The 24,148-nt window shown below is 45.4% G+C and overlaps 1 protein-coding gene across 6 annotated transcripts in view; it reads right to left on the bottom strand.

Moving 5' to 3' along the window:
* SPECC1L (sperm antigen with calponin homology and coiled-coil domains 1 like) overlaps positions 1–24,148 on the bottom strand; it is a 122,714-nt gene that overhangs the window by 90,041 nt on the left and 8,525 nt on the right. For 3 of the 6 annotated variants that reach the window (XM_027088799.1, XM_027088800.1, XM_027088803.1), the window contains one exon: positions 3,332–3,521. In XM_027088799.1, the coding sequence (XP_026944600.1) occupies positions 3,332–3,484 (153 nt within the window). In that variant the 5' untranslated portion in view covers positions 3,485–3,521. Of the gene's footprint in view, positions 1–1,562; positions 1,847–3,331; positions 3,522–15,439; positions 15,624–24,148 lie in introns of those variants that run through there. The other 3 variants (XM_027088801.1, XM_027088804.1, XM_027088805.1) reach the window with 3 other exon arrangements.

The raw sequence follows: 24,148 nt of genomic DNA, 5'->3' as shown, positions 1-24,148 counted from the left end.
AATTTTTGTTACACAGTTCTATAAATACATGTGTATTCCCACATGTAAACATCCCCCATCAGCAACAGTCAAAAAAAATGAAATTGATGAAGGAATAGATTTTTCGCCTACTTTTTAATAACAGGTACAAAACACAATCATTTGGTAAAAACATACAGATACAAATAACGAAATAATACAACCAAAGAATACATGCTTCTCCAGGTAAGGTCCAAGTTTCACAGTCTGCATCTCCACCTCATATTTTAAGATTAGTTTAAAATTTCTACCTTCCAGGTTTCAGAGATGGATTACTCAGTCAAACTGTGAACTAACTTTTTTTTTTTTTTGCGGTATATGGGCCTCTCACTTTTGTGGCGTCTCCTGTTGCGGCGCACAGGCTCCGGACGCACAGGCTCAGCGGCCATGGCTCACGGGCCTAGCCGCTCCGTGGCATGTGGGATCTTCCTGGACCGGGGCACGAACCCACGTCCCCTGCATCAGCAGGTGGACTCTCAACCACTGCGCCACCAGGGAAGTCCCTGTGAACTAACTTTTACACTGAAAAGGTATGATCACAAATCATCATTGAGAATCATCAATTATTTAGATAAACCCTAACTTATTAACTCTCATCTATCAAGTTTTAGAAAAAAGTATCCCCAGGACAATGAAAAAGTGTACTACTTCTAAAGGATTAAGTGTGGACAGCCAAAAAGTGCAGGCATGTAGGAGACCACCTCTACCTGGAAATAACCCTCTCTGCTGGCTGTGACAAAGAAGAATGACCCACACAAAGGCCCAAGCCAGATGTTACAGCTACTCACAGAAATGGGACCAATTTCCTCCAAACATGCTGTGAACAGCCATAGTGCTTCTTTTCATGTTTACAGAAGCTCCATTCAGACTCAAAAAGGTCCTCCCCTACATCTCACTAGATCTAGCTACAAACAACATTTGAAATGAGAGGTAAAGAAACACATATCCTTGGGGATTCCCTGGAGGTCCAGTGGTTAGGACTCGGTGCTTTCAATGCCAGGGCTGGGTTCAATCCTTGGTTGCAGCCAAGAAAAGAAACACATATCCCTGCACCCTGCCGAGTGTAAGAAAAGTGTTGGTGTTATGTGAATCCTGCGCGGTGACAGACACGGTGTGGGTGTCCACGAGAGTGGATGTGTGGACACGGTGTCTCAATGATTAAAAGCCAAATGCTTCATTCTTCTGGCAATCATCAAGGCTCCATCAGTTACAGAATTCAAGTTGTGGGAAGTGACCATATGCTGGAGAAGCACAGTGAAATATGGAAACTTATAAAAATAAAATAACACAGGTTTGTGGGTTCCCTAGGTCCTTTTGCTTTTTCCAATTTTTCTATCATTTTCACTATTTTCTTCTTTCCCTCTTACTCTAATTTCTATTCAATGACTTTTTCCCCCTCCTTTTTTAAGTAAAGCACTTGCTCCAGTTGAGGTGAAGTGTTCCCAAATAGTTTCACCTCTTCTATGACCCTCCCCACTCCACACACACACACACACACACACACACACACACACACAGAGAAATACTTAAATCAGCCAACTCACCAAAGCCAAAGCCATGGACAGCTGGCACAAAGCAGGGATACGGTTTTGCCTTACAATGAAGAAGTACTCACTGATCAAGACTAGGCTGCCATCGACTCAGGATACATGCTTTGGAAGACCAGACATGCTGCTCAGGACACGCTCCGGAGTGAACCTCAGAGACACTGCCTGCCAGCGAGGAGGAGGCAACAAGGCAGGCAGTAGTGCACACCCCGTGCCAACGCTTCAGCCTGCTCCTCCAGCCCCATAAGTCACGGGTCGCCCAGGCACACAGGCACTCCACTCTGAAAACAGGCGAGCAACTGAGTGAACAGCTGGGGCAGAAAATACCAGCTTTCTTACACGAGAGAGAGGCAGCACTGCCACCAAGGAAATTGCTCAGCGTGCTGATTCAGACTAACGGAAGTAGGGTAAAGGTCTACTCCTGGTATCACCCTCCAGGCCGCAGGATGACACCCAGCTGCTCATCAGGGATGTAGCAAGGAGAAAATCTGGTGGCATCTCCAAGCCCACAGAGTAAGTCTGCATTCAGTTTCGACAACCCTGGAATAGAAAAACCAGCATTTCCTGCTAGATCTTTCAACACATATAAGGAAGTCCCTCATCAGCTGTTCCTGTGAGGTGCTTCTTAAAATAATTGTCACATCTGTAAAGCCTTTCCTGGATAAAAGGCTTCTGAACAGATCGCGTTTCAGGTACTTCTTGGTTCCCCCCTATCAGACGAGCAAAAACTCTCTCCAGGTCTTCTCCATAGAGTCAAAGTTTCTACCCCAAAACACCAAACCTCAAAACAAGCAAGCAAAGAACAAATAAGTGAATTCTGGACTGAGAAAGACCGGAAGAAGACCATGTGCATTTCTGTCCAGTGAATCTAAGACTTGACCAGCAGAAAAATGGCCCAGAGTCATCTCAACACAGACACTGAGAACACCCATGGGAAGCCTGCTACTGTCAATCAATCCTGAGCTGCAGGAAGTTTCCAGAGCTAACCAGGAAAAACTCTACTGCCAGTCCCTTACAAAGTCCTTGCTGTGAGCCAGGCCCTGCACCATCCTCTTTCCTACACCCTCACTTCCATCCTGACTGCAGCCCTAGGATGCAATGCCCAGCCTGGGCCTGTCTGCTCCCGAAGCCTGGGATCTAACGTACCACTACCCTTTACTAACAAAAACTAAACTAGCCTCTAAAGAAAGGAGTGTAACAAGAAAACTAGTTATGCTCTGACTAAATTAATATCACCCAATTTTGCCTGGGATTAACACTGGATCAGTTGTCAAAAAACAAGTAACAGTTTATGGTAACAGTGTAGGGGGATGGGTGGGAATAAAAACTCCTGTTCAGGGGTTTCAGGAATGTCATACTGGCCATCCTTTAAGACCTCATGCACATGCTCTTTTCATTAAGCCTTCTCGGGCAGAAACAATATTTTCCTACTTGAAACTGTTTACGCTACTCTCCTGCTCTCCCAGGGCATCTGACTTTTTCACTTGTATTTTAGTTGTTCGTGCCAGTGACTTGCCTCCATCCTTTCCTCCACAAGCTCCTTGAAGGCAGGCTCTCCCACACCGGCACAGCGATTTGCTCACAAGTAAGCCTGCTACTTGGTTTCATTCGTAAAGACCGACCAAACACCAATTAAGTCCACCACAACGTGAACTCTCTTTGAAGAGGGTGAATCCTAAATAACGTTTATGTGATAAATCTAACATCATATGAAGACTCACTCCTCCTACAATTCATCACATATTTAAACACAACCACGTAAATACCTTTGACAACGAAGCTGCTGTTCCAGGTTTTATGAGTTTGCCTCCTGCAGATGCTGAAGAGCTGTTTTCGGGTTTCGTTTTGTCTGCTGTTTGCGCTTTGCTTATCCCAGACACCTTAGGCACTGAGCCAACACTCCTGCTTGTTTTCTTCATTCTGGGCTGCCTCTTCGTAATGCATTTACAAGCAAATCTGTGGAGATAAATGGAGATAAATTATACTGAGAACAAAACTGTAAGAAAGCTCTCTAAAAATTTGTTTTTGAAGGATCTTACCATGAACTAAATAAAAATGTTTGAAAGCTAGATGTCGCTACAGAAAATAAAGGATGAAAAATTCTTAGACTTATTAATCAGAATGCACCCTGTTTTCAAGGCTTCCTTCTTGAACACTAACTTGAAATTATTTTCTACATTCTAGTTCTCTCAGTAAAAACAATAACACACAGTACATTTAGTGAAGCAATAATCATCCTGGCACTTGAGAATGAGCCACTTTGCAGGTCTCTAAGGTGATCACACTTTCCAAATTATCCAGCACAGTCCTAACTTCAAATATTTGTTGTGATATTTCCACATAAACCAGCAAAACAGCCCAGAAACTCCAACATTCAGGATCTAAATATATTTCCCAGTATATCTCTTTTATCAAGACGAAGCATCAAAATGCCTTATAAGAATATAAGCCTCAATATTTGGTTCAGAAAGTAAGGGCACTCTTTTACAACCTTAAAACCATGACAGCAAACCTTTCGCCTAAGTGGAACAGACTCAATTTCAAGCTTAGAGGACCTGGAATAACACTGGCCACACACAGAACTACGGCCAGAAAAACCCTTCAACATACCTCTATCAGCTGAGCTAGAAAAGCAGTCTCTACCGTAGTATCATGTTTGGAAAGACACATTGGCCTGGTCTGGGTAAAGTAAATAATACGACTAACAAAAATGAAAGCCTACTGTGAACGTAAGGAAGTTTATGTACGATGACGCTGAGAAACTACACTGAGCACAAAAAAGAAGTTGGTCTATTTTAGGAAGATTTCTACACACTAATAAAAATAAAGAGAAACTTACAGAATAGCCTTTTGGAAAAGAAAAGGCTCGTTCCAATAGCTTCAATGAACACTTCACCTAGACTGTATTCGAACGCTCCAGATTTATCTTGCCTGACGTAACACAAACTGTACCAACTGGTTTGGTGGCAGAACAGTGAGACAGGGCAAAGGGGGCTCCGCTCCACCCTCACCGTGATAAGGCCTCGGAGCAAAAAGAACACTGTTTTTGACACCAAGCAAAACACAGCGAGACCTCAGTCTCCTCTCCAGCCTTCTCCCAACTTCCTGGTTCTTCCTTCCAGAAAATGCTGTAATTGGTGACAATAAAATCACCCGTCTGCTTGCCCTGAAGCCTTCTGCTTTCTACTTCCCTGTCCCATTGGAGCACTCAGCCCAGAGTTGGCACTCCCTCTAGTTTAGCTCCACCAAGCTGCTCCTTATAGGTTCCCAGAGGACACTGAAAATGACCAAGACAGACACGAGCGGCTTCCCACAACACGTGCACCACAGTTATGCTAATCCCTGCCAACTGGCAACTTTGTGCTTTTCTACCTGTAAAATTAAGGAATTAGATTGGACCCATCACTAAGTTGATTTTGTAGAAAAATCAAGTTCCTAAGAACCTTTCCTTCAACGTCTCACTTTCCCTTTGTATTTATCTTTTTTCTAAGTCTCATATCTTGTAAATGGCTCCCCAAAGTTTCTTTCTTCTCTGCTCCAAATTCCACGCCTGCACTCCTTCCTACACTACTCAGACCCTCTCCCATTCTCTGCCTACTCCTCCAGCTGCTGTCAAATTAACTTTTTCTAGACCAGCACAATCCAACAGAACTTACTGCAACTATGAAAATGTTTGGTATCCATCTGTGCTATCCGAAATACAGTAGCCACTAGCTACTTGGGGCTGCTGAGCACTTGAAATGTGGCTAGTGTGACTGAGGAACTAAAATTTAAATTTTAATCTTTTTAAATTTAAAGTTACATGGTAGACACCATACTGGACAATGTAAGAGACTGTCCCTTTCCTGCTGCTGTCTCTGTCCCAGAGTTAAAACCTAATGAACTACCACTTCCCTCCCACCAGGGTGGCTATAATCAAAAAGATAGATGGTAACAAATGTTAGAGAGGATGTGGAATAATTGGAAGAGTCAAGCACTGCTGGCACAAATGCAAAATGGTGCAGCCACTTTGGAAGATAGTCTGGCAGTTCCTCAAGTGGTTAAACACAGAGTTACTAGGACTTGCCTGGTGGCACAGTGGTTAAGAATCCGCCTGCTGGGCTTCCCTGGTGGCTCAGTGGTTAAGAATCCGTCTGCCAATGCAGGGGACACTCAAGCCCTGGTCCAGGAAGATCCCACAGGCCGCGGAGCAACTAAGCCCATGCACCACAACTACTGAGCCTACGCTCTAGAGCCTGCGAGGCACAACTACTGAGCCCTCGTGCCACAACTACCAAAGCCCACACGCCTAGAGCCCATGCTCCACAACAAGAGAAGCCACTGCAATGAGGAGCCCATGCAACGCAAGTAAGAGTAGCCCCCACTCGCCACAACTAGAGAAAGCCCGCACGCAGCAACGAAGACCCAACGCAGCCATAAATAAATAAATAAATTTATAAAAAATAATAAAATAAAATAAATACAAATTTTGACACGTAACTGTTCAAGCCAGACTATACTAGGAATAAAACAGTCAGAAATGAACAGCTCTAAGCTGAATCACTGTGAATCTGACAGTTACAGTGTTGACTTGGGCACGAGGTCCTGGCAACTCAGATACATGCCATCTCCATGCACGCTCTCCAGAATGTGATTTTCTAAAAGCGGGAACCACACTTGGTGTGACGGCTCATCTTATGCCAACCTGACTGAGCTGCAGGGCACCCACACATTTTGTCAAACAGTATTCTGGGTGTGAGGGTGTTTCTGATGGAGATTAATGATTGAATTCATACGCTGGGTGAAGCAGGTGTTCTCCCTAATGTGGGCAGGCCTCATCCAACTAATCGAAGACCTGAATAGAACAAAAAGGCTGGAGTCTGAGGGAACTCTTCCTGACTGACTTCTTGAGTTGGGATGTCAGTCTTTTCCTGGCTTTGGACTCCAACTCTCAGACTGGAACTTACGCTAGCGGCTCTCCGGGGGCCCCAGCCTACCAATTGCAGATCTTGGGACTCCTCAGCCCCCATATGCATGTGAGCCAACTCCTTATAATAAGGTTGGTTCCGTCCTATTGGTTCCATCTCTCTGGAGAACCCTAATGTACTTCATAGCTGAGAACAAAACAATTTCCCCTCAATGTCTACAGTAACTACAACCCTGGAAAATTCCATATATACCAAAAAGTATGTTAAAAAAATGCTTTCTTTGTGTAAGATGGAATAAGATTCTAGGCTCAGTCATAAACAGGTTTTTTTTTCTATCCACATAAATTATTCAGCAAGATAGTCCAAAGTTTTGCAGATCTCAGGATAAGTTTTCATTCTGCAGAACTGTCACTTCATTGAGTCTAGACTTCCAGGGCCCCTACCTATTAAATATCAACAGTCTCCACCAACCATTGAGACAGTCAAAAAAGCTTCCACAATTTTCTAAAATGACCCCTTATTAAGGACAAGGATCCTCCAAAACAGGTGATAATTCACCAGAGACCTTGGTCCCCCACATCAGGTTAAGGAGCAGGAATCGTTGGCCCAGACCCTCCCTGGAGCCCCAGGCCTGGGAGAGATGCAGAGTGGAGGGAGAGGACAACACAGCATGCAGCACTTCCAGGGTCTGACTGCGAAAAGGAGTGCGATGGAAGTTACCACTACGCCTCCCCGGCCCGCACGAGGGTGTCACATAGGCACCCACCACAACCTCTAGTCCAGTGAAATCAAGGTGTGGGGGGGAAGAAAAAGTAGCTCTCCTCACAAAAACAGGATGGATGCTGTCTCTCTACATATGCTAAGAATAATCTCAAATAACAATAATCCAAGGAGTGTGTCACATGTATTTCTCAAATAATATTTCTTAAGATATTAAATATTTCTTAAACTAAAAACATCGAAATATATGCACTGCTCCCCAAATAGGGAAAGACACTGAAGGCCGCAAGCCCCTCCCATGGACAGGCATCATGCCCCAGCTGCGCCACACCCAGCACAGGTCCCTGAATCCCCACATGTGGGCGCTGATGATGTAACTCTCCCTGGGTCAACCATTCTTTAGTGACAGTAGTCTCAATCCAAACCCCTCACCCTGCCCGCCAATCCATATGGCCTCCAATGCAACCATACACAAGCACTTCCTCAGAAACCGGCAATTTTTATCTCAATGAAGATTTCACAAGAGATGAACAAAATGTAACAACACTAAAATTATACTGCTCAATCTGCCCCTTCTAGACTTACTACTTGTCCTATCAGTCAGTGCTGGTACTCTTGACCAATATCTTTGATTTTGAAGGTGCTAATTACCATGTTATTTAATATAAAACCGACCTTTTGGATAGATTTTAGAAAACTTATTACCAGGTCTAAATCAGTATGTATTATGTTACAGCTGTAAAAGTAAAAACCTTAGCTATAATCATATTCATTTATAGAGGGCTGCTACTTTTTTATTTAAAATAATTGTTAGGCAAGGGCAGAGGCACAACTGCTCTCATTTACACAAATAAGCTTGCATTCAGTGTGAAGGCTGCAGTCTGGGTGGCTGGACCTCTTACCAGGATGTCCCAGTACAGGATTTACAGCTCCAGAAGCCCTGCCTAAAGCTAATTACATAGCCGCAGCCACACAGGAAGCTTGAGTTTCCTTTACATGTATAAGGAGGTCACATAAGGAAAACAAAGGGCCATCTCTTACCTTCCACACATGGCAGGTAAAATACTATCTAAAAATCAAACTACAGACTCTTAAAAATGGAAAATATCTTGGAGGCCGCTTATAGGAAACCCCACATGGAGCACCACTGACAAAAAATGGAGCATACTGACTACTAAGTTAGGAAGCAAGTCATTACTTAACAGTCACTGAACACTTATTTTGTGCCAAGACAAGCCAAACGCCAATTCTCTGGGAATCTAGTGAAACAAGGATAAATAAATAGATGGACATCCTAAGCTGATTAAGACAAAAATACCTATCTTCCAGGGGCTCACAGTCTAGGGGAAGAATGAGGTGCATAAGTGAACAGGTCTCCATCCTTGATGAACCTACTGCAAACATGAGGGACATACATGTACAGGGTATGGGGAGAGCAGGGGGACATCGTCCCTGGTTCTGCCCTTGCAGAACAGGGAGGGAGGTACAGGTCAGAGGTTTAAGAAAGCACGGGCCCCCTGAAGACCTGGGCCTGCTCAAACAGAGAAACGTCACAGTGACAACCAGCGGGGAAGGGTTTCGGTCTGACACACAGCACTGAGGACTGAAGGCAGTGCCGCCCTGATTGGATGTGTCCTTCCTAAAGAGAAACCTGGTGCTGCAGAGGATGTACTGAAGGACACCATATGGGGGCTCAGGGAGAGGGGCCAGAAGGGCATCTCCTTCCCTGCAACTCCTTTCCTCTGACCTGAATCTGAGAGCCATACTCAAAGGTACCCTCAGCCCACAGCTCTCCCAGGATCTGAGGACCAGCACAGCGCTTTGATAAGTCTGCCCTTCCCCCACGTCGGTCTGAGAGTCTCCAGCCCCTACTCCAGACTTCGCACACCTGTGCCATTGGCACAGACAGGAGGAGGACCTGGTCTGCAAGCACAGCATCCAGCCGACTATTACTTTCTCCATCTAGACACTGAACTTCTCAACTTAATCTAAGAAAAAACCCTGTTTGGCCAGGAGCTACCAGAGGCTCCTCCAGAGTTCATGGTTACCTAACACTACAAAGCCTCTTTCACACAAACTGCTGCTAAGCTGCTTTTCTCTGATAACATTTTATTATGAAAATTTTCAAACACACAGAAACGTTAAAGAAACTGAACAGTAAACACTCCACTTTTCTCCATTTCATAGTTGTGCAATTTATATTCTGAAAAAGTTTACACCTGTATCTGTTAAAATTATCATTTGGTCAAATTCAGCTTAAGGTCCAGCCTTTGAGATATTTTTAAATTTTTTTTTTTTTTTTTGTGGTACGCGGGCCTCTCTCACTGTTGTGGCCTCCCCCGTTGCGGAGCACAGGCTCCGAACGCGCAGGCTCAGCAGCCATGGCTCACGGGCCCAGCCGCTCCGCGGCATGTGGAATCTTCCCGGACCGGGGCACGAACCCGTGTCCCCTGCATCGGCAGGCGGACTCTCAACCACTGCACCACCAGGGAAGCCCTATTTTTAAATTTTGACTTCAATTTGAAACCCATTAGTTCTTCTCTAAAAAGCACTGTCTTCAATCTTAAGTCACTTGTCCAACCAGGATCCTCACCTACAATAAAAGGCTGAATTCTAAGGAATCTCAAAGGTACCTCCTGACTCCAAAATCCTAATACACCTCACGCAGCTGATGGTAATGTTACAAGTAGAGAACAGAGAGGTGAACAGGCTCTGCGATGTGTCACCACACCCCCACCCGACCCCGGGCCTCAGAACAGCAGCACAGCACTGAACTTCAAGTCAGGAGAGCTGGGTTCACACTCCAGCTTTGCCACACAAGCTGTGACTGCAGGCAAATCACTTCATCACTTCATATGTTTGCAAATGTTTCCTCTCCTATAAAGAGGAGCTGATAAAACCTAATTTATAGTTATTGTACAAAATAACATGTGTAGACCAAGAAAGAGAACAAAAACCCCAACACACTCATTCCAGAAGTTTTTTCACCAGGGCTCAAAGGTCAGAAAAATGGTGCAACAATCCAAGAACAGGGATGGCAATTTCTTTCAGTGATTCAGAAACTCCACCCTCCCCAACCATCCACCCATGAAAAACACACGAATCAAGTTTCAGAAATAATGCCAAAAGGACCTTAAGAATTTATCTTAACTGTCATTATATTGCAACAAGAAGGCTCCTCCCTGAGCAAAGGAGAACACAGATTGTCCTGGAAACCACGAAGGAGCTCTGAGGCCATCCCTCACCAAGAAGCACCTTCAGCCCTGGCAAAGTGCGGGACAGGAGCCCTTGGTGTTAACTACAGGGGTGGTCCCTAATCCTCCCACCTGTAGACACACAAGAATCCCGATGGGTCACCACTTCTTCCTTTGAACTCCTCTATGCACCTCCTATTCACCTCCAAGTAGAATCATTTGTCCCCTCTGTTACACTAAATGTATTGCTATTTAAAACTATTTAAATGGAATCGTGGGGACTTCCCTGGCGGTCCAGTGGTTAAGACTCTGGGCTTCCACTGCAGAGGGCACAGGTTGATCCCTGATCATCAGGGAACTGAGATCCCACATGCTGGGTGGAGCAGCCAGAAAAAAAAAAAAAAAAGGAATTGTTATTTAATTGATAACTTATAAATCCAGTGTGCTTTTTTTTACAGTATCTGGAGACTGCCCCACCCACCATGTCTGTTCAAATCTGTATCCCTCGGCAAGTTACTTAACCTCTCTGAAATCTCAGTTTCCTCATATGTAAAATGGGCTGGTAATAATACTACCTTCCTTATAAGGATTTTGGGAGGATTAAATGAAATAATGAACCTAAAGTGCTTAGCAGGGTGGCCCACAGTAATGATGGCATAAATGTGAGCTATCGTAGTCTATAACAACACACTGCATGCCCCAAGTATGACTAATGCCTTATTAAAATAAAAGCAGCAACTCAAAAGACACTCTGTCAGACAAACCCTTCATAAAGAATGACTAAAGATTATTTTTACTCACTACTTCATTTAATTATACACTGTGGCACACAGATGCCAACAAACAACACTTGCTTCTGGTTCTTTCCCACTGAAAATTACGTATCAGGAAACACTGAAAATATATGGTAGGGAGTTCCCTGGAACGCTAATCAGGAGACCTGGATTGTGGCTCAGGCCTGGCATGCCTTCATGACCCCAAGCAAGTCATGCGAACTCTGTGAGCCTTGTTTATAGGCGAGGAGGATGGATTAGGATCACTCAAAAATTCAAATATTCTATTTCACAATTTATACCTCAAGAACCAGGAATGAAAACTTTTTTAAAAAAGGAAATTGCTTATTAGCTATGATGTTTTTATGTTATATATTGATAATATCCTACTAAAATTCAAAAAAAGGTGTCAATCCAAGGAACCTAAATACATTTATCTCTTATTTCATAAACTCCATATTCAAAATGTAGGGATCATATTAAAATTTTAAATTAAGAAGAGACTAAAACACTGAGAAGGAATCACACTGTCAAGGGAAAATTGAAATTTAGCAAACTAAATTGGAGTGTGGGGCTTCCCTGGTGGCGCAGTGGTTAAGAATCCACCTCCCAATGCAGGGGACATGGGTTTGAGCCCTGGTCCGGGAAGATCCCACATGCTTCGGAGCAACTAAGCCATGCGCCACAACTACTGAACCGCATGCCACAACTACTGAAGCCCGTGCGCCTAGAGCCCGTGCTCCACAATAAGAGAAGCCACCACTATGAGAAGGCTGCGCATCTCAACGAAGAGTAGCCTCCACTCGCTGCAACTAGAGAAAGCCTGTGCCCAGCAACAAAGACCCAACACAGCCAAAAATAAATAAATTAATTAAATTAATTAAAATAAATAAATAAGTCTGTAAGTAAAAGTTGCTACTAAATGGATCAAAACCAATAACCAATTGATAAAATCACGACTTCTACAAAACCAAACAAAACGTTGAAAAGAAATTCAATAAGAAATGTTTTAATTAAATAAATCATAATGCAATAGACTTCTTATACTGAATTCCTCAACATATACATTTTTTTTAAACTTTCTTATTGTGAATTGCAACACACTACCAGAAAGTGCGTTTAAAGGTGTACATTTTAAAGATAGACTTGGAGTGGACTCCACTGAAAAAGGTAAGGCTTACTCAGACAAAAGTCTGAGCTTTGCCAGGTCAAAACACTGCACATGTGAAAGTGGGCGTGTATTCAAGGTGCAAGAGACAGAGACATGAAGGAGAGGGGCCAGGGAGATGCCTTCCGGCATGTGATTCTGTGCTTAGCCTGAATCTAAATACAAAAGTCCATTACTGCTCAAAATACTTCCATGCTTACTGACTAGGGAGCTTACTGGAAATTTTTAAAAGCTTATTTTTTAATGTCCATTTTTAAATGAAGTATAGTTGCTGTACAACATTATTTAAGTTACAGACGTACAATAGTGATTCACAATTTTTAAAGGTTATACTCCATTTATACTTATAAAATATTGGCTAGGGCTTCCCTGGTGGTGCAGCAGTTGAGAGTCCGTCTGCCGATGCAGGGGACACGGGTTTGTGCCCCGGTCCGGGAAGATTCCACATGCCGCGGAGCGGCTGGGCCCGTGAGCCATGGCCGCTGAGCCTGCGCGTCTGGAGCCTGTGCTCCACAACAGGAGAGGCCACAGCAGTGAGAGGCCCGCGTAACGCAAAAAAAAAAAAAAAAAAAATTGGCTATACTTCCCATGTTGCACAATATATCCTTGCAGCTTACTTTATACCTAACAGTTTGTACCTCCTTACCCCGCTACCCCTATATTGCCCTCCCCACTGCTAATCAGTGCTTTGTTCTCTATTATCTGTGTCTTTTAAATGTTTATTTTTATTATAACATGATGTCTTCTCATTTTTAAGACAGATTTTACTTCATGCCTAAAATTAGGGTGTGATTATCAACTAATGTGCACATTTAATATGGTGGTTCTACCTGCTCCCAGAAGCCAATGATGCAAACTCCGGCACTGAGGAAAGGCGGCCTTCAGAGGGACCTCTCCTTCACTTCCACCTCCAGCCCCACGTGTGCACTCCCCTCCAAACGCCCTTGTGGCCACAGAAGAAGGAAGAGGAAAAAGCAGTTCCTCTCCAACTTCCACCCCTTCCCCTCACAGCTACCTCCTCTCTGCCTGGCAACGCCGGGTGAAGGGAGCCTGGGGGCGAATCTACAGGAGAAGGTGCCCAAGTGGACACTGAAGTCGGCCAGAAGGAGGAGATGGCAAGCAGGGCCGACACAGCTCCAAGTGGAAGGACGGGGCAAAGTCAGACCTCACTGGAATGGGATAAAAAGTTGAGTAGGAGATGAAGGAAGAACGTTTCAAAAATTTGGCTTTGTGAAGGGCACAGAGTCAGAGGGTGATGAGGAGGGTGAGACACTTTGCTGATGTTGCTATTGTGTAAATGCCAGAGCAAGCTGCCTGGGGGAGGGCGGTGCTGCCCAGCACCAGCACATTTGATTCGAAACCACCCTATGTGCCTGGAAAGGAGGAAGAAACTGAGGCTACAGAAGTAAGGAGTTTGCCCAAAGTCTGAACTCTTTTCACTAAACCACAACTACTGATAGACAGGATACTAGAAAAAAAGAGTTAATTATCAGCAACAAAAATCCAAAAGCGCAATTCTATTTCCCACAGAAAAACCCACTCATACTAATTTATGATTTCTATTACTCTGCAAGATTTAACACAAGGAAATATTTAGAAACAACTAGAAGCTCCCTGCATTTTTCAAACTTAGAACCATAAGTCTTCTCCTTCTTACTGCTTTGAAAAAAATAACAACAACAACGAAAAAACCCTAATCTTATACTAGGACCTCTTTAGATCCATTTCTGGAGATCTTTTTAATACAAGGCGCTAAAAGGCCGTTAAACTACTGCTGATACTTAACATTCCAGACAAGTGACAAGGCTGGAAAAGGACAGCCTAAAAGAATTTCTGGCTATAGTACACAAATGGTTTTTCCAGATTTAGTCCAAAACAAATTGGTTCCCAAAGTTCAAACTCCCAGAATGCAAGAAATTTTGAGTCTCCTCTCCTTCTTCAGCCATATTTACAAAAAGAAAATGTTTATTCATGGCCCCTTCAAACCATGGCTTTATGCTCAGATTTCTGGCAGGCAGTTACAAAATTGCACAATACTGTATTCATAAAATTAACTGTCAGCCATATTTTTAATTAAAAATATCAATTCAATATATTTGTACATTTATAACAAACTGTGATCTGAAATACAAAATGAAACATTTTCTTTTGTTATTTTACTAATCATTCAAATGTAACAATGTAATAAACCCTTTAATAATAAGCTAAAAATTTTAGATTTGAGAAATGTTTTGCCAATGGCACAAAGAAAGTCTTTCCAAACTAAACAAGTTAAAACAGATTAGAATTTGAATTCAGTTTAATAAAAATTGAAATCTTTTTTCAATAAGCACTTCACTGATTAGATAACATGAAAAGCAATAAAAATTACTAAGGAGTACTTTTTTCTTATATCTACTGAGTATAAGGTAGTGGTCTCAACAGTGGGTAATTCTGCCCTCTAGGGGACATTTGGCACTGTCAGTAGACATTTTTGGTTGTCACAACTGGGTGAGAGTCCAGGGATACTGCTAAACATCCCACAATGCACTGGATACTCCTCGCAACAAAGAACTATAGGGCCCCCCAAAATCAATAGTGTCAAGGCTGAAAAACTCTGGCATGAAAAGATTGGTTTAAACCGAGGAGGGAAGGGAGATGTTTGTCTTTCTGCAGCAGACTATAAATACAGTCTCATCTGCACATTGTGTTGAGCTGAGAAAGCCAACTCAACAGAATTGACTGAAAGAGCAGGGAACGTGTATGACATGGGGCCTCTTACACCCTTGATTTCCATCCACATTTTCTGGGAAAGGACAGACAGCTCAAAGAAGGCTCTCTCTGATCTCCCAGAATGAAATGTAAGGAGAGTCACAGGGACCCACTGCTGACCTGCACCTCCTTCTGTGGTGTCCTGCCTGGCAGACCAACAATCCCAAATGGATGGCGAAAATCCACTGTTCTCCAGTCCATCTGAAACCTCACTGGCAAGAAGGAAAGCAGGGAACTAAACCCTGAGGGCCCCCTGCATGCCAAGCACTGTGCTGGGGATACCACACACACAGCATTTCATTCAACCCTCCTTCACCTTGAGAGGTAAGGATGACCTCAGGGCAACCGTGAAAAGGATCACCTGAGCCTCCCACAGCTGGCCGATGCCAAGGGTAGAGGTCTGAACAGGTCTGACTCCAGATGTCCCACGACGGCACCACAGCAGGGTAGCTCCCTAGGCTGTCTTCCTCAATCTCAGGTGCGGCCTGCACAGTGAGACACTGAGCCATGGTAGAGACTCGTCCCGGCCCCCGAGCGCAGGTCTTAGCTGACAGCATCCCCTCGTCTCCGTGGCCACCACCCCTGCCAGCCCTGCTCCAGCTCCTTCTGTGTCAGGGAAGAATCACAACCCGGCGACCCAAATCCCGCTGCCCCCCAACCTCTCCAGGCGCCCGCCTACCTGCCTCAGGCCAAACGCCCCGCTCCCACCCTCTCCTCACCCCTTGTCTGACGCAGGCCAAATGCCCCGCTCCCACCCTCTCCCCACCCCTTGTCTGACGCAGCCACGCTCTTTCCAACACCTACACTTCCACTCGGCCATCCCGCCCCAACAGCCCCTTACGGTCTTCTCCCACATCATGCCAAGACTCTGCTCCAGGCACTGTGACCACAGCACCCATCTCACTGTATTTCATCCCAGCAACATTTGAGACATACTTAGACTAAAAAATATTCATTCTTTACCCTAAATTAAATGGTAGGTGGGCATCCTGTATCTTACCTGGCAACCCTAGGCCCTGCACACAGACCGGCCAACAGGGAGGAAAGGGCAGCGCCAGGAGAGGAGGGAGCAGAACACGGGGACGAGACACAAGGTGAACCGGGACGAGAACGATAGGCAGAAGCTACACAGAGAACAGCAAGAATATTAAGCCCGAACCACAGAGCTCGACAGTCAGTCCTCCACAAAACAGCCCGATCCAGAACTCCAAAGCCACTCTCCAGGGCTCTCTCCAGCAGCTGGGGTCTAGAGCAGCACGTTTCTTTCATGAAACCAGACCCCTGTGCTGGGCCCTCTGCCCGCCTCGCGCAGCTCTCTCCCACGGGCGCGTTATTCCCCCAAGTCCAGTGTCCACTGGTTGAAAACTCCCTCCTCCTTCAAAGCAATCTTGGAGGACAAGCAGCTCAAATCCCTCAAAGCCCAGCTCAGAGGACCTGGGTCACACGAAGCCCCGCCCCCAGACTGTCCCTCCAGCACCATCAACACGCCCTCAGGGCAGCCACGTGGAGGCTTCTCTGCCTCACCAGGACCGCAAGGCGCAGAGAGGAGGCGAGGAGGCGCCTAGAGGAGGCGAGGCAGGGCCAGTGCCAAAGGCATCATTTAAGAACTACAAAGAGAAAGGAACCAAACAGACAGACAAAATCAGAGCTAGGATGTGAAGAGCCCAAGCCACTGCTGAAAGGACAAGCGTGTTAGAAGGAAATCCTGGAAGCGCTCTCGAGACACCTATTACCCAGTTCACAGCCTGTCACACCACATCCTGCAACTGGGGGTAGAACTTCTACTCACTTATCAGTGGCAGGATGAGGATGTAAGAGCAAAAGAGAGGAAAACCATGGCAAGCACTTCCTTCTGAGTTCCAGATGTCATGGTGCACCCATCCCTGTGAAAATGTGAGACTCACCATATAACTCAATTACACTGACTTTGCTGTTGCCAATTTAGTATCATGCTGTTTGTCTTTACTGCGTGAGTAATGTATTCCAAAGTCCAAGCACCGAACTTAATTACGTGTCAGAATTTCAATGCAATGCAACAAACAGGGTATCAAGAAAATAGAATGTGTAAAATAAATGTTTCTTCCTAATGCTTCATTCTAATTTTTAACAAGTAAAATGTCAGAACAATGTTACCTGATTTAGCAAACTCGGAGCTTCAGTAACAGGTTACTAGTAACACATTAAGAGTAATAGGGCTTCCCTGGTGGCGCACTGGTTAAGAATCCGCCTGCCAATGCAGGGGACATGGGTTCGAGCCCTGGTCCAGGAAGATCCCACATGCCGCAGAGCAACTAAGCCCGTGTGCCACAACTACTGAGCCGGCACTCCAGAGCCCGCGAGCCACAACTCCTGAAGCCCGGGCGCCTAGAGCCCGTGCACTGCAACAAGAGAAGCCACCACAATGAGAAGCCCGCACACCACAACCAAGAGTAGCCCCCGCTCACTGCAACTAGAGAAAGCCCACACACAGCAACAAAGACTCAACGCAGCCAAAAATAAATAAATAAAATAAATAAATAAAAAAAAAAAAGAGTAATGGAGACTTCCCTGGTGGTTCATTGGAAGGTGGTCCAGTGGTCCACCTTCCAATGCAGGGGATGTGGGTTGGATCCCTGGTCTGGGAACTAAGATCCCACATGCCACCGGGCAACTAAGCCCGTGGCCCCACCTAGAGAACTTGCGCACCACAGCTAGAGAGCCTGCGTGATACGAACTACAAAGCCCATGTGCTCTGGAACCTGCGCACCACAGCTAGAGAAGAGAAAACTCGCACGCCACAACTAGAGAAGCTCATGCGCAGCAACAAAAAGATCCTGCATGCGTCAACGAAGATCCCGCGTGCCGCAACTGAGACCCAACGCAGCCATAATTAATTAATTAAAAATCTTAAAAAAAAAAAAAAGAATAATAGACTCTCATACAAACTGTACAGCAGCTCACCCCAAACTCAGCAGATGGGACTCTTCAGATTCTAATCCTTCAAAACTATTTCTTAGGTTTAAAATATTACCCCCAAAATTACCAAATCCTGTCTCTGAGAACACTGCTTACCTAATCTGATTTACTGCAAATGAGTAATTTAACTATTTCAGCTTTAAAAACAACCATCTGGGCTTCCCTGGTGGCTCAGTGGTTAAGAATCCGCCTGCCAATGCAGGGGACATGGGTTCGAGCCCTGGCCCGGGAAGATCCCACATGCCGTGGAGCAACTAAGCCCGTGCGCCACAACTACCGAGCCTGTGCTCTAGAGCCCATGAGCCACAACTGAGCCCGCCTGCCACAACTATTGAAGCCCACGTGCCCCTAGAGCCTATGCTCTGCAACAAGAGAAGCCACTGCAATGAGAAGCCCACGCACCGCAACGAAGAGTAGACCCCACTCGCAGCAACTAGAGAAAGTCCATGCAGAGCAACGAAGACCCAATGCAGCCATTAATTAATTAATTAATTAATTGAAAAAGAAAAAAAGACACAATGCAGGCAAAAATAAATTGAAAAAAAAAAAAACAAAAAACAGGGCTTCCCTGGTGGCGCAGTGGTTGAGGGTCTGCCTGCTGATGCAGGGGACACGGGTTCGTGCCCCGGTCCGGGAGGATCCCACATGCTGCGGAGCGGCTGGGCCCGTAAGCCATGGCCACTGAGCCTGCGCGTCTGGAGCCTGTGCTCTGCAACGGGAGAGGCCACAGTGAGAGGCCCGCATACCACAAAAACAAAAAAAAACAAACAACCATCCCTTCTAAGGACTTCAAAACACAAACAGATTTTTATGAGAGAGAGAAGAGCAGCATTGTTCTGGGCCATAACACTAAACACAGAGCATGGTGCCAGAAGGCAGATCTCCAACTAGCAGCCTGGGACACTGCGGCTGTGCACTCAGGAATTCACAGTCTAGTGGAAAGAACCCAGATTATTCCGGCAGAACCTGGTTCAAGTGCCAGCTCCACCACTTACTTGTTATGTGGCTCTGGGCATGTTACTCACGTCCAAACTTCAGTCCTTGCACCTCTAGGTGGAGGCTAAGAGCTCCTACACAGGACTGCTACAGGAACCACACCAAACAGCACACTGCTATCCTCGCTACATCACAGAGGTGAATTCCCCGTACCCTAACTTCTTATTTCTTCTTTCCAACTCCTCACACCACCAGCAGAAGAGAAGGGGTCTCTCCCCCCAGGACAGTCCCCAGGGCTGTTCTGCTCCACTCCATCTTCCAGACAACTAAAAACTCCACGGTCTACTGCAGGTGTGTGCCACCCCCTCTGGGGCCTAACCACTGCTGCTGTCACCCCGTGGGGTCTAACTCAGCAAGGCCTTCCTTTGCCTTCCTCATTCAGTGGGTCACTAATTGGACTTGCCCTTCCTCTGTCCCTGGTGTCCAGCCCTCTCCTCACTCGCTCCCTTGCCCAGTATGAGTCTCCCCACTGGCCTTTCATCACACCTCCTGACTGACACACATCTCTCTCTGAACCTTTCTGCATGCTTTCAATCCCTTCTATCCTTGCATCTTTCTTCTTTTTGAATTGTTGCTTTTTTGTGTGTGTGTGGTACACAGGCCTCTTACTGTTGTGGCCTCTCCCATTGCGGAGCACAGGCTCCGGACGCGCAGGCTCAGCGGCCATGGCTCACAGGCCCAGCCGCTCCACGGCATGTGGGATCCTCCCGGACCAGGGCACGAACCCGTGTCCCCTGCAACGGCAGGCAGACTCTCAACCACTGCGCCACCAGGGAAGCCCCGAATTTTTGCTTTTTTAAGATGGGATAAAGGTATTGTGGATTTTTGTAAAAGATTCTTTATTAATTAAATTAGAAAATAACAGAAAAAACTCTGGGCCTGGCTTCCCAGGTCCTCTAATCAGTCCTCTCTGCTTCCTGTTTGCCTATGACCGAGGACAGACAGCAAACTACAGTCCATGGGCCAAATCCAGCTCATCACTTGTTTTTGTACAGTCCACAAACTAAGAATATTTCTTGCATTTTTTTTTTTTTTTTTTTGGCGGTACGTGGGCCTCTCACTGTTGTGGCCTCTCCCGTTGCGGAGCACAGGCTCCAGATGCACAGGCTCTGCGGCCATGGCTCACGGGCCCAGCCGCTCCGCGGCATGTGGGATCTTCCCGGACCGGGGCACGAACCCGTGTCCCCTGCATCGGCAGGCAGACTCTCAACCACTGCACCACCAGGGAAGCCCTATTTCTTGCATTTTTAAATGGTTGGGGAGAAAAAAAAAATCAAGAGTATTTTGTGACATCAAAAACTATACAAAATTCAAGTTTTCAGATCCACTAAGAAAATTTTATTGAAACACAGGTACACTCATTCATTCATGTATTTCTATGGCTACTTCTGTGCTGATTAGTTGCAACAGAGACTATATGGCCTGCAAAGTCAAAAACATTTACTACCTGGCTCTTTACAGAAAAAGCCTGTCAGTCTCTGTCTCTACTGAGACTGTAATGATATGCCTTCCCCGCCTCTCAGTTGACTTTGACTTTCCTCTTCTTTTCTTTTCTTTTTTTTTTTTGGCCGCGCCATAGAGTCTTAACCACTGGAGTGCCAGGGAAGTCCCTTTGTTTTTTGGGGGGTTGACTTTCATACAGAACTACAGGTGACTAAATTCCCCATCTCAGGAATGTTTTCCCCTTTTCCAAATCCTAACCATTACCAGCAGCTTATGTGGAAGCAGGTAAGCAAAACATTCCTTGTTACTATACAGATTGAGGCCTTGGCGATGCTGTCCCCGTGTATACAAGGGACGGCTGACGACCCCCTATTCACTTCCAATCTTTCACAGCGGGCTGGCAGGCTAGCAGCTAGGAAAGAGAGCATGCAATATAGGGTACTGAAAGAAATGCTCAAGGAAGCCATGGGAATAATGTGTCTGTCCTGTACCACAATGTCATCATTTACGTGTTACCAGTATAAGTGAAAGTCAAAAAGATACCAACTCAAAACAACAGAATTTCAAAAAGAAATCAGGAAGAAAAAGCTGATGAGGGGCAGAAGGGGATGAGGAGAAAACCGACAACTTAGACTCTCACCAACTGTGGTTAGTGGAAAACTGTGGAGACCCTAGCATTAAAGGGGCATGCAGCCCTCCCCCGGAGGCCAAAACAGTCTAAGAAGGAAGGTCCCTATGAAGCTGGAACCTCAGCTCATCGGGTGTCCTGACACCCTCGAGCTGCCACGCTACATAAGGTGGTCTAACCCCAGGGATCACTACCTCCTTGCACACCATCTGGGAACAAATAAGAAGTAAGAAACCTGGAATGCACCTCTGTGACTAGTCTCAATAGGAAACCCTGACCTTTTGAAGGCAAGATGTTTTCACCTCAAATTTTTTTCAACTTTACCGAGATATAATTGATAAATAAAACTGTAACACATTTAAAATGTACATCACGGCGACTGATGTACATATACATTGTAAAAGGATTCCCACCACCTAGTTAATTAATATGTCACCGCACATATTTATCTTTTGTTCATGTGTGTGAGAAGCAGATTTTGGAAGGGTGCAGGTGCTGTCAAAGGTTAGAATCTGATCCTATTGTCCACAAGTTCCCGGGAAGAGGAAAGCTCTGAAAGACAGACCCTGGAAGACTTGCTTCTGTAGCAGAAGAGGGAGTTTGGGCTTAAAGTGTCCCCACAGCACTGCAGGGCTCTTCCAAGGGCAACAATACAGTCCTGAGCTGAAATAAATCATCTGATTTACACTGTCTGGATCCAGGAAGACAGGAGTCCCAGGTAGACTGTCCTCCTCAGAGGACCTGGTAAGGTACTGTGTGCAGTTCTAGAACCACACTGTGAGGAGAAAATCTAATAACCAGCCTGTCTCCAGTCCAGAGAGCTCCGAAAACAACTCAAGTAAGTGAGACTTTCATCTCGGTAAGTGAAAATAGTCGTTTTCAAACTTCAAAAGGTCCAGAAGGCAGGAATAGGACTAGAGAGTGAAAGTTATCAAGCGACAGATTCCGAGGCAACTAATAATCAGCGATGTCCCTACACCAACCGACCGGCCTTAAAACTGGTTGGGTCCTTCCCTCGCCGAAGGCACTCAAGCGGGGCCAGAAGGACTGCTCGTCATCAGACACCAGCTGAATGTTCGGCTCCTGCACTAACTTCGGTTAGCTAGATACTCGGACAGTCACAACGCTTCAGCTCTCAGGGCTCCAGGTAACAGTGGTGTAACATCAACTGTTTTAAAGAGCATCACATTGAACCTACACGGGGGAATTTGCTGGGCTCACTTTCTCACTTGCCTGTTTCCTGAGGGAATCTCTTTCTCAGTGCAGCCACCAGCCACCCCCATCACCTGAAATGTCCCAAGCTCGCTTCTGACGCAGCATGGCACATATATCTAAGCTCCAGGCTCCTGACAATTTAAAAAAAAAAAAAAAGTATGTAGACAAAAGACAAAGAAACCAGTAACTGCTATGCAAAAAGTAATCAGCTGTTTGAGAGATAACAGGTCTTTTTCCTCTTGACCTCACTATGCTCTGAAGCTTCACCTGCAAAGATGTTCAGAGACTAAGAACCCTTCACAGAAGTCACTCTCTGGCGTCAATACAGACCCTGCTGCTGCTGACCACCCTCTCCCCACCTGAAGGACTCCCTGGCCAGACAAGGTGCAGCACCTATGCAATCACATGCGACGAGGAATGAAACAGCATAGGAACCCTGGGTGGTTATCCCTGAGGATAATGAACCTTGGGTAACAAAGTAAACACTGCGTTAGCGTTTCAGCAGAGACTCTCATACTTGCATAATAAATCACCCTCTTAGCCTACCATCACAGGATATACTCTTCAATTTTTATTTCCTGCTTAAAAAAAATCACTACAGAAATAGTATTGGAGGGCTTCCCTGGTGGCGCAGTGGTTGAGAGTCCGCCTGCCAATGCAGAGGACACGAGTTCATGCCCCAGTCCGGGAAGATCCCACATGCCTCGGAGCAGCTGGGCCCGTGAGCCATGGCCGCTGAGCCTGCGTGTCCGGAGCCTGTGCTCCGCAACGGGAGAGGCCACAACAGTGAGAGGCCCGCATACCAAAAAAGAAAAAAAGAAGAAAAAAGAAATAGTATTGGAAAAAATTATAAATTCCAAATTCATACTTCACTGTCACTTTATTTAAAATAATGTGTATACTGCATATGTGAGAAAAACGAACCAATCAAACAAAATCATCATTAACTACTATCAAGGGCCATCCCATATTTAAAACTTGCCTGAGTGGCTTAAGGGAGAAGAGGCATGAAGTTAGGAAGAGAAGAGAGCGCTTGCCCAGCCAAGCGCTCAGGCAAGAAAGGGTGTAGAAGGAGGAGGCAAAGAAGAGGACCTCAGTAAGACCAGGCAGGCATCAAGGTCAGTCCCCCAACCATCGTCCTATGACACCCCCACAGGCTTTGTCACTAGTTGCCTCTTCAATTCTTGGGCAGTTTTTCGTACGTGGAGCCAAATGTCAGTGCAACTATAACTACCATTTACTAGGGAACCTGCCAAAGCAGCACAAAATAAATCCAGCCCTCTTTTCATGTGAAAGCTCTTCAAATATTTCAATTATAAGAGAAACAATGCCCTACATAGTCTTCTATTCTCCAGGCTAAATGGCACTGTCGTTCCTTCAACCATATGGCAAATGCATTCCAGTTGAAAGGCAGCATATTACAGTGAAAAGAACATAGGGCTTTTAGTTAGAAAACTGGGCTCAAGTCCAAGCTTGGCCCCTGGTTAACTCTGTATTCTTAACCTCGTTTCCTCACTTATAAAATTAAGGAAAATAACTACCTTAAGCTGTATGGTGAGAGGACCGTATTTAATGAAAGGTACACACGAAATGTATGCTTTTTCAGCCATGCTGCCACGGATGCTCATTAGATTCCACAGTACTAATAACCTAAACCTCATAAACCTTATGAATTAAATTAGTTTTATAAATAAAGTTTTGGAACCCAACCCAACTAAGCACATGTGTGGTGGGGGAGGACAGCGAGAAGCAAAGGCAGGAGAGGAGGTGACTAAGATCCCTGTACTGCTAGACAGTATGCTGGGTGGCATTTATATTCTACACTAGACCTTC

The sequence above is a fragment of the Aethalodelphis obliquidens genome, unplaced genomic scaffold, assembly GCF_003676395.1.
Source record: "Aethalodelphis obliquidens isolate GAN/ISIS:26980383/991018 unplaced genomic scaffold, ASM367639v1 scaffold63, whole genome shotgun sequence".
NCBI classification, from domain to species: Eukaryota; Metazoa; Chordata; class Mammalia; order Artiodactyla; family Delphinidae; genus Aethalodelphis; species Aethalodelphis obliquidens.
The sequence above is the reverse complement of the archived record's forward strand: the minus strand, read 5'-3'. Positions and strand labels throughout refer to the sequence as shown.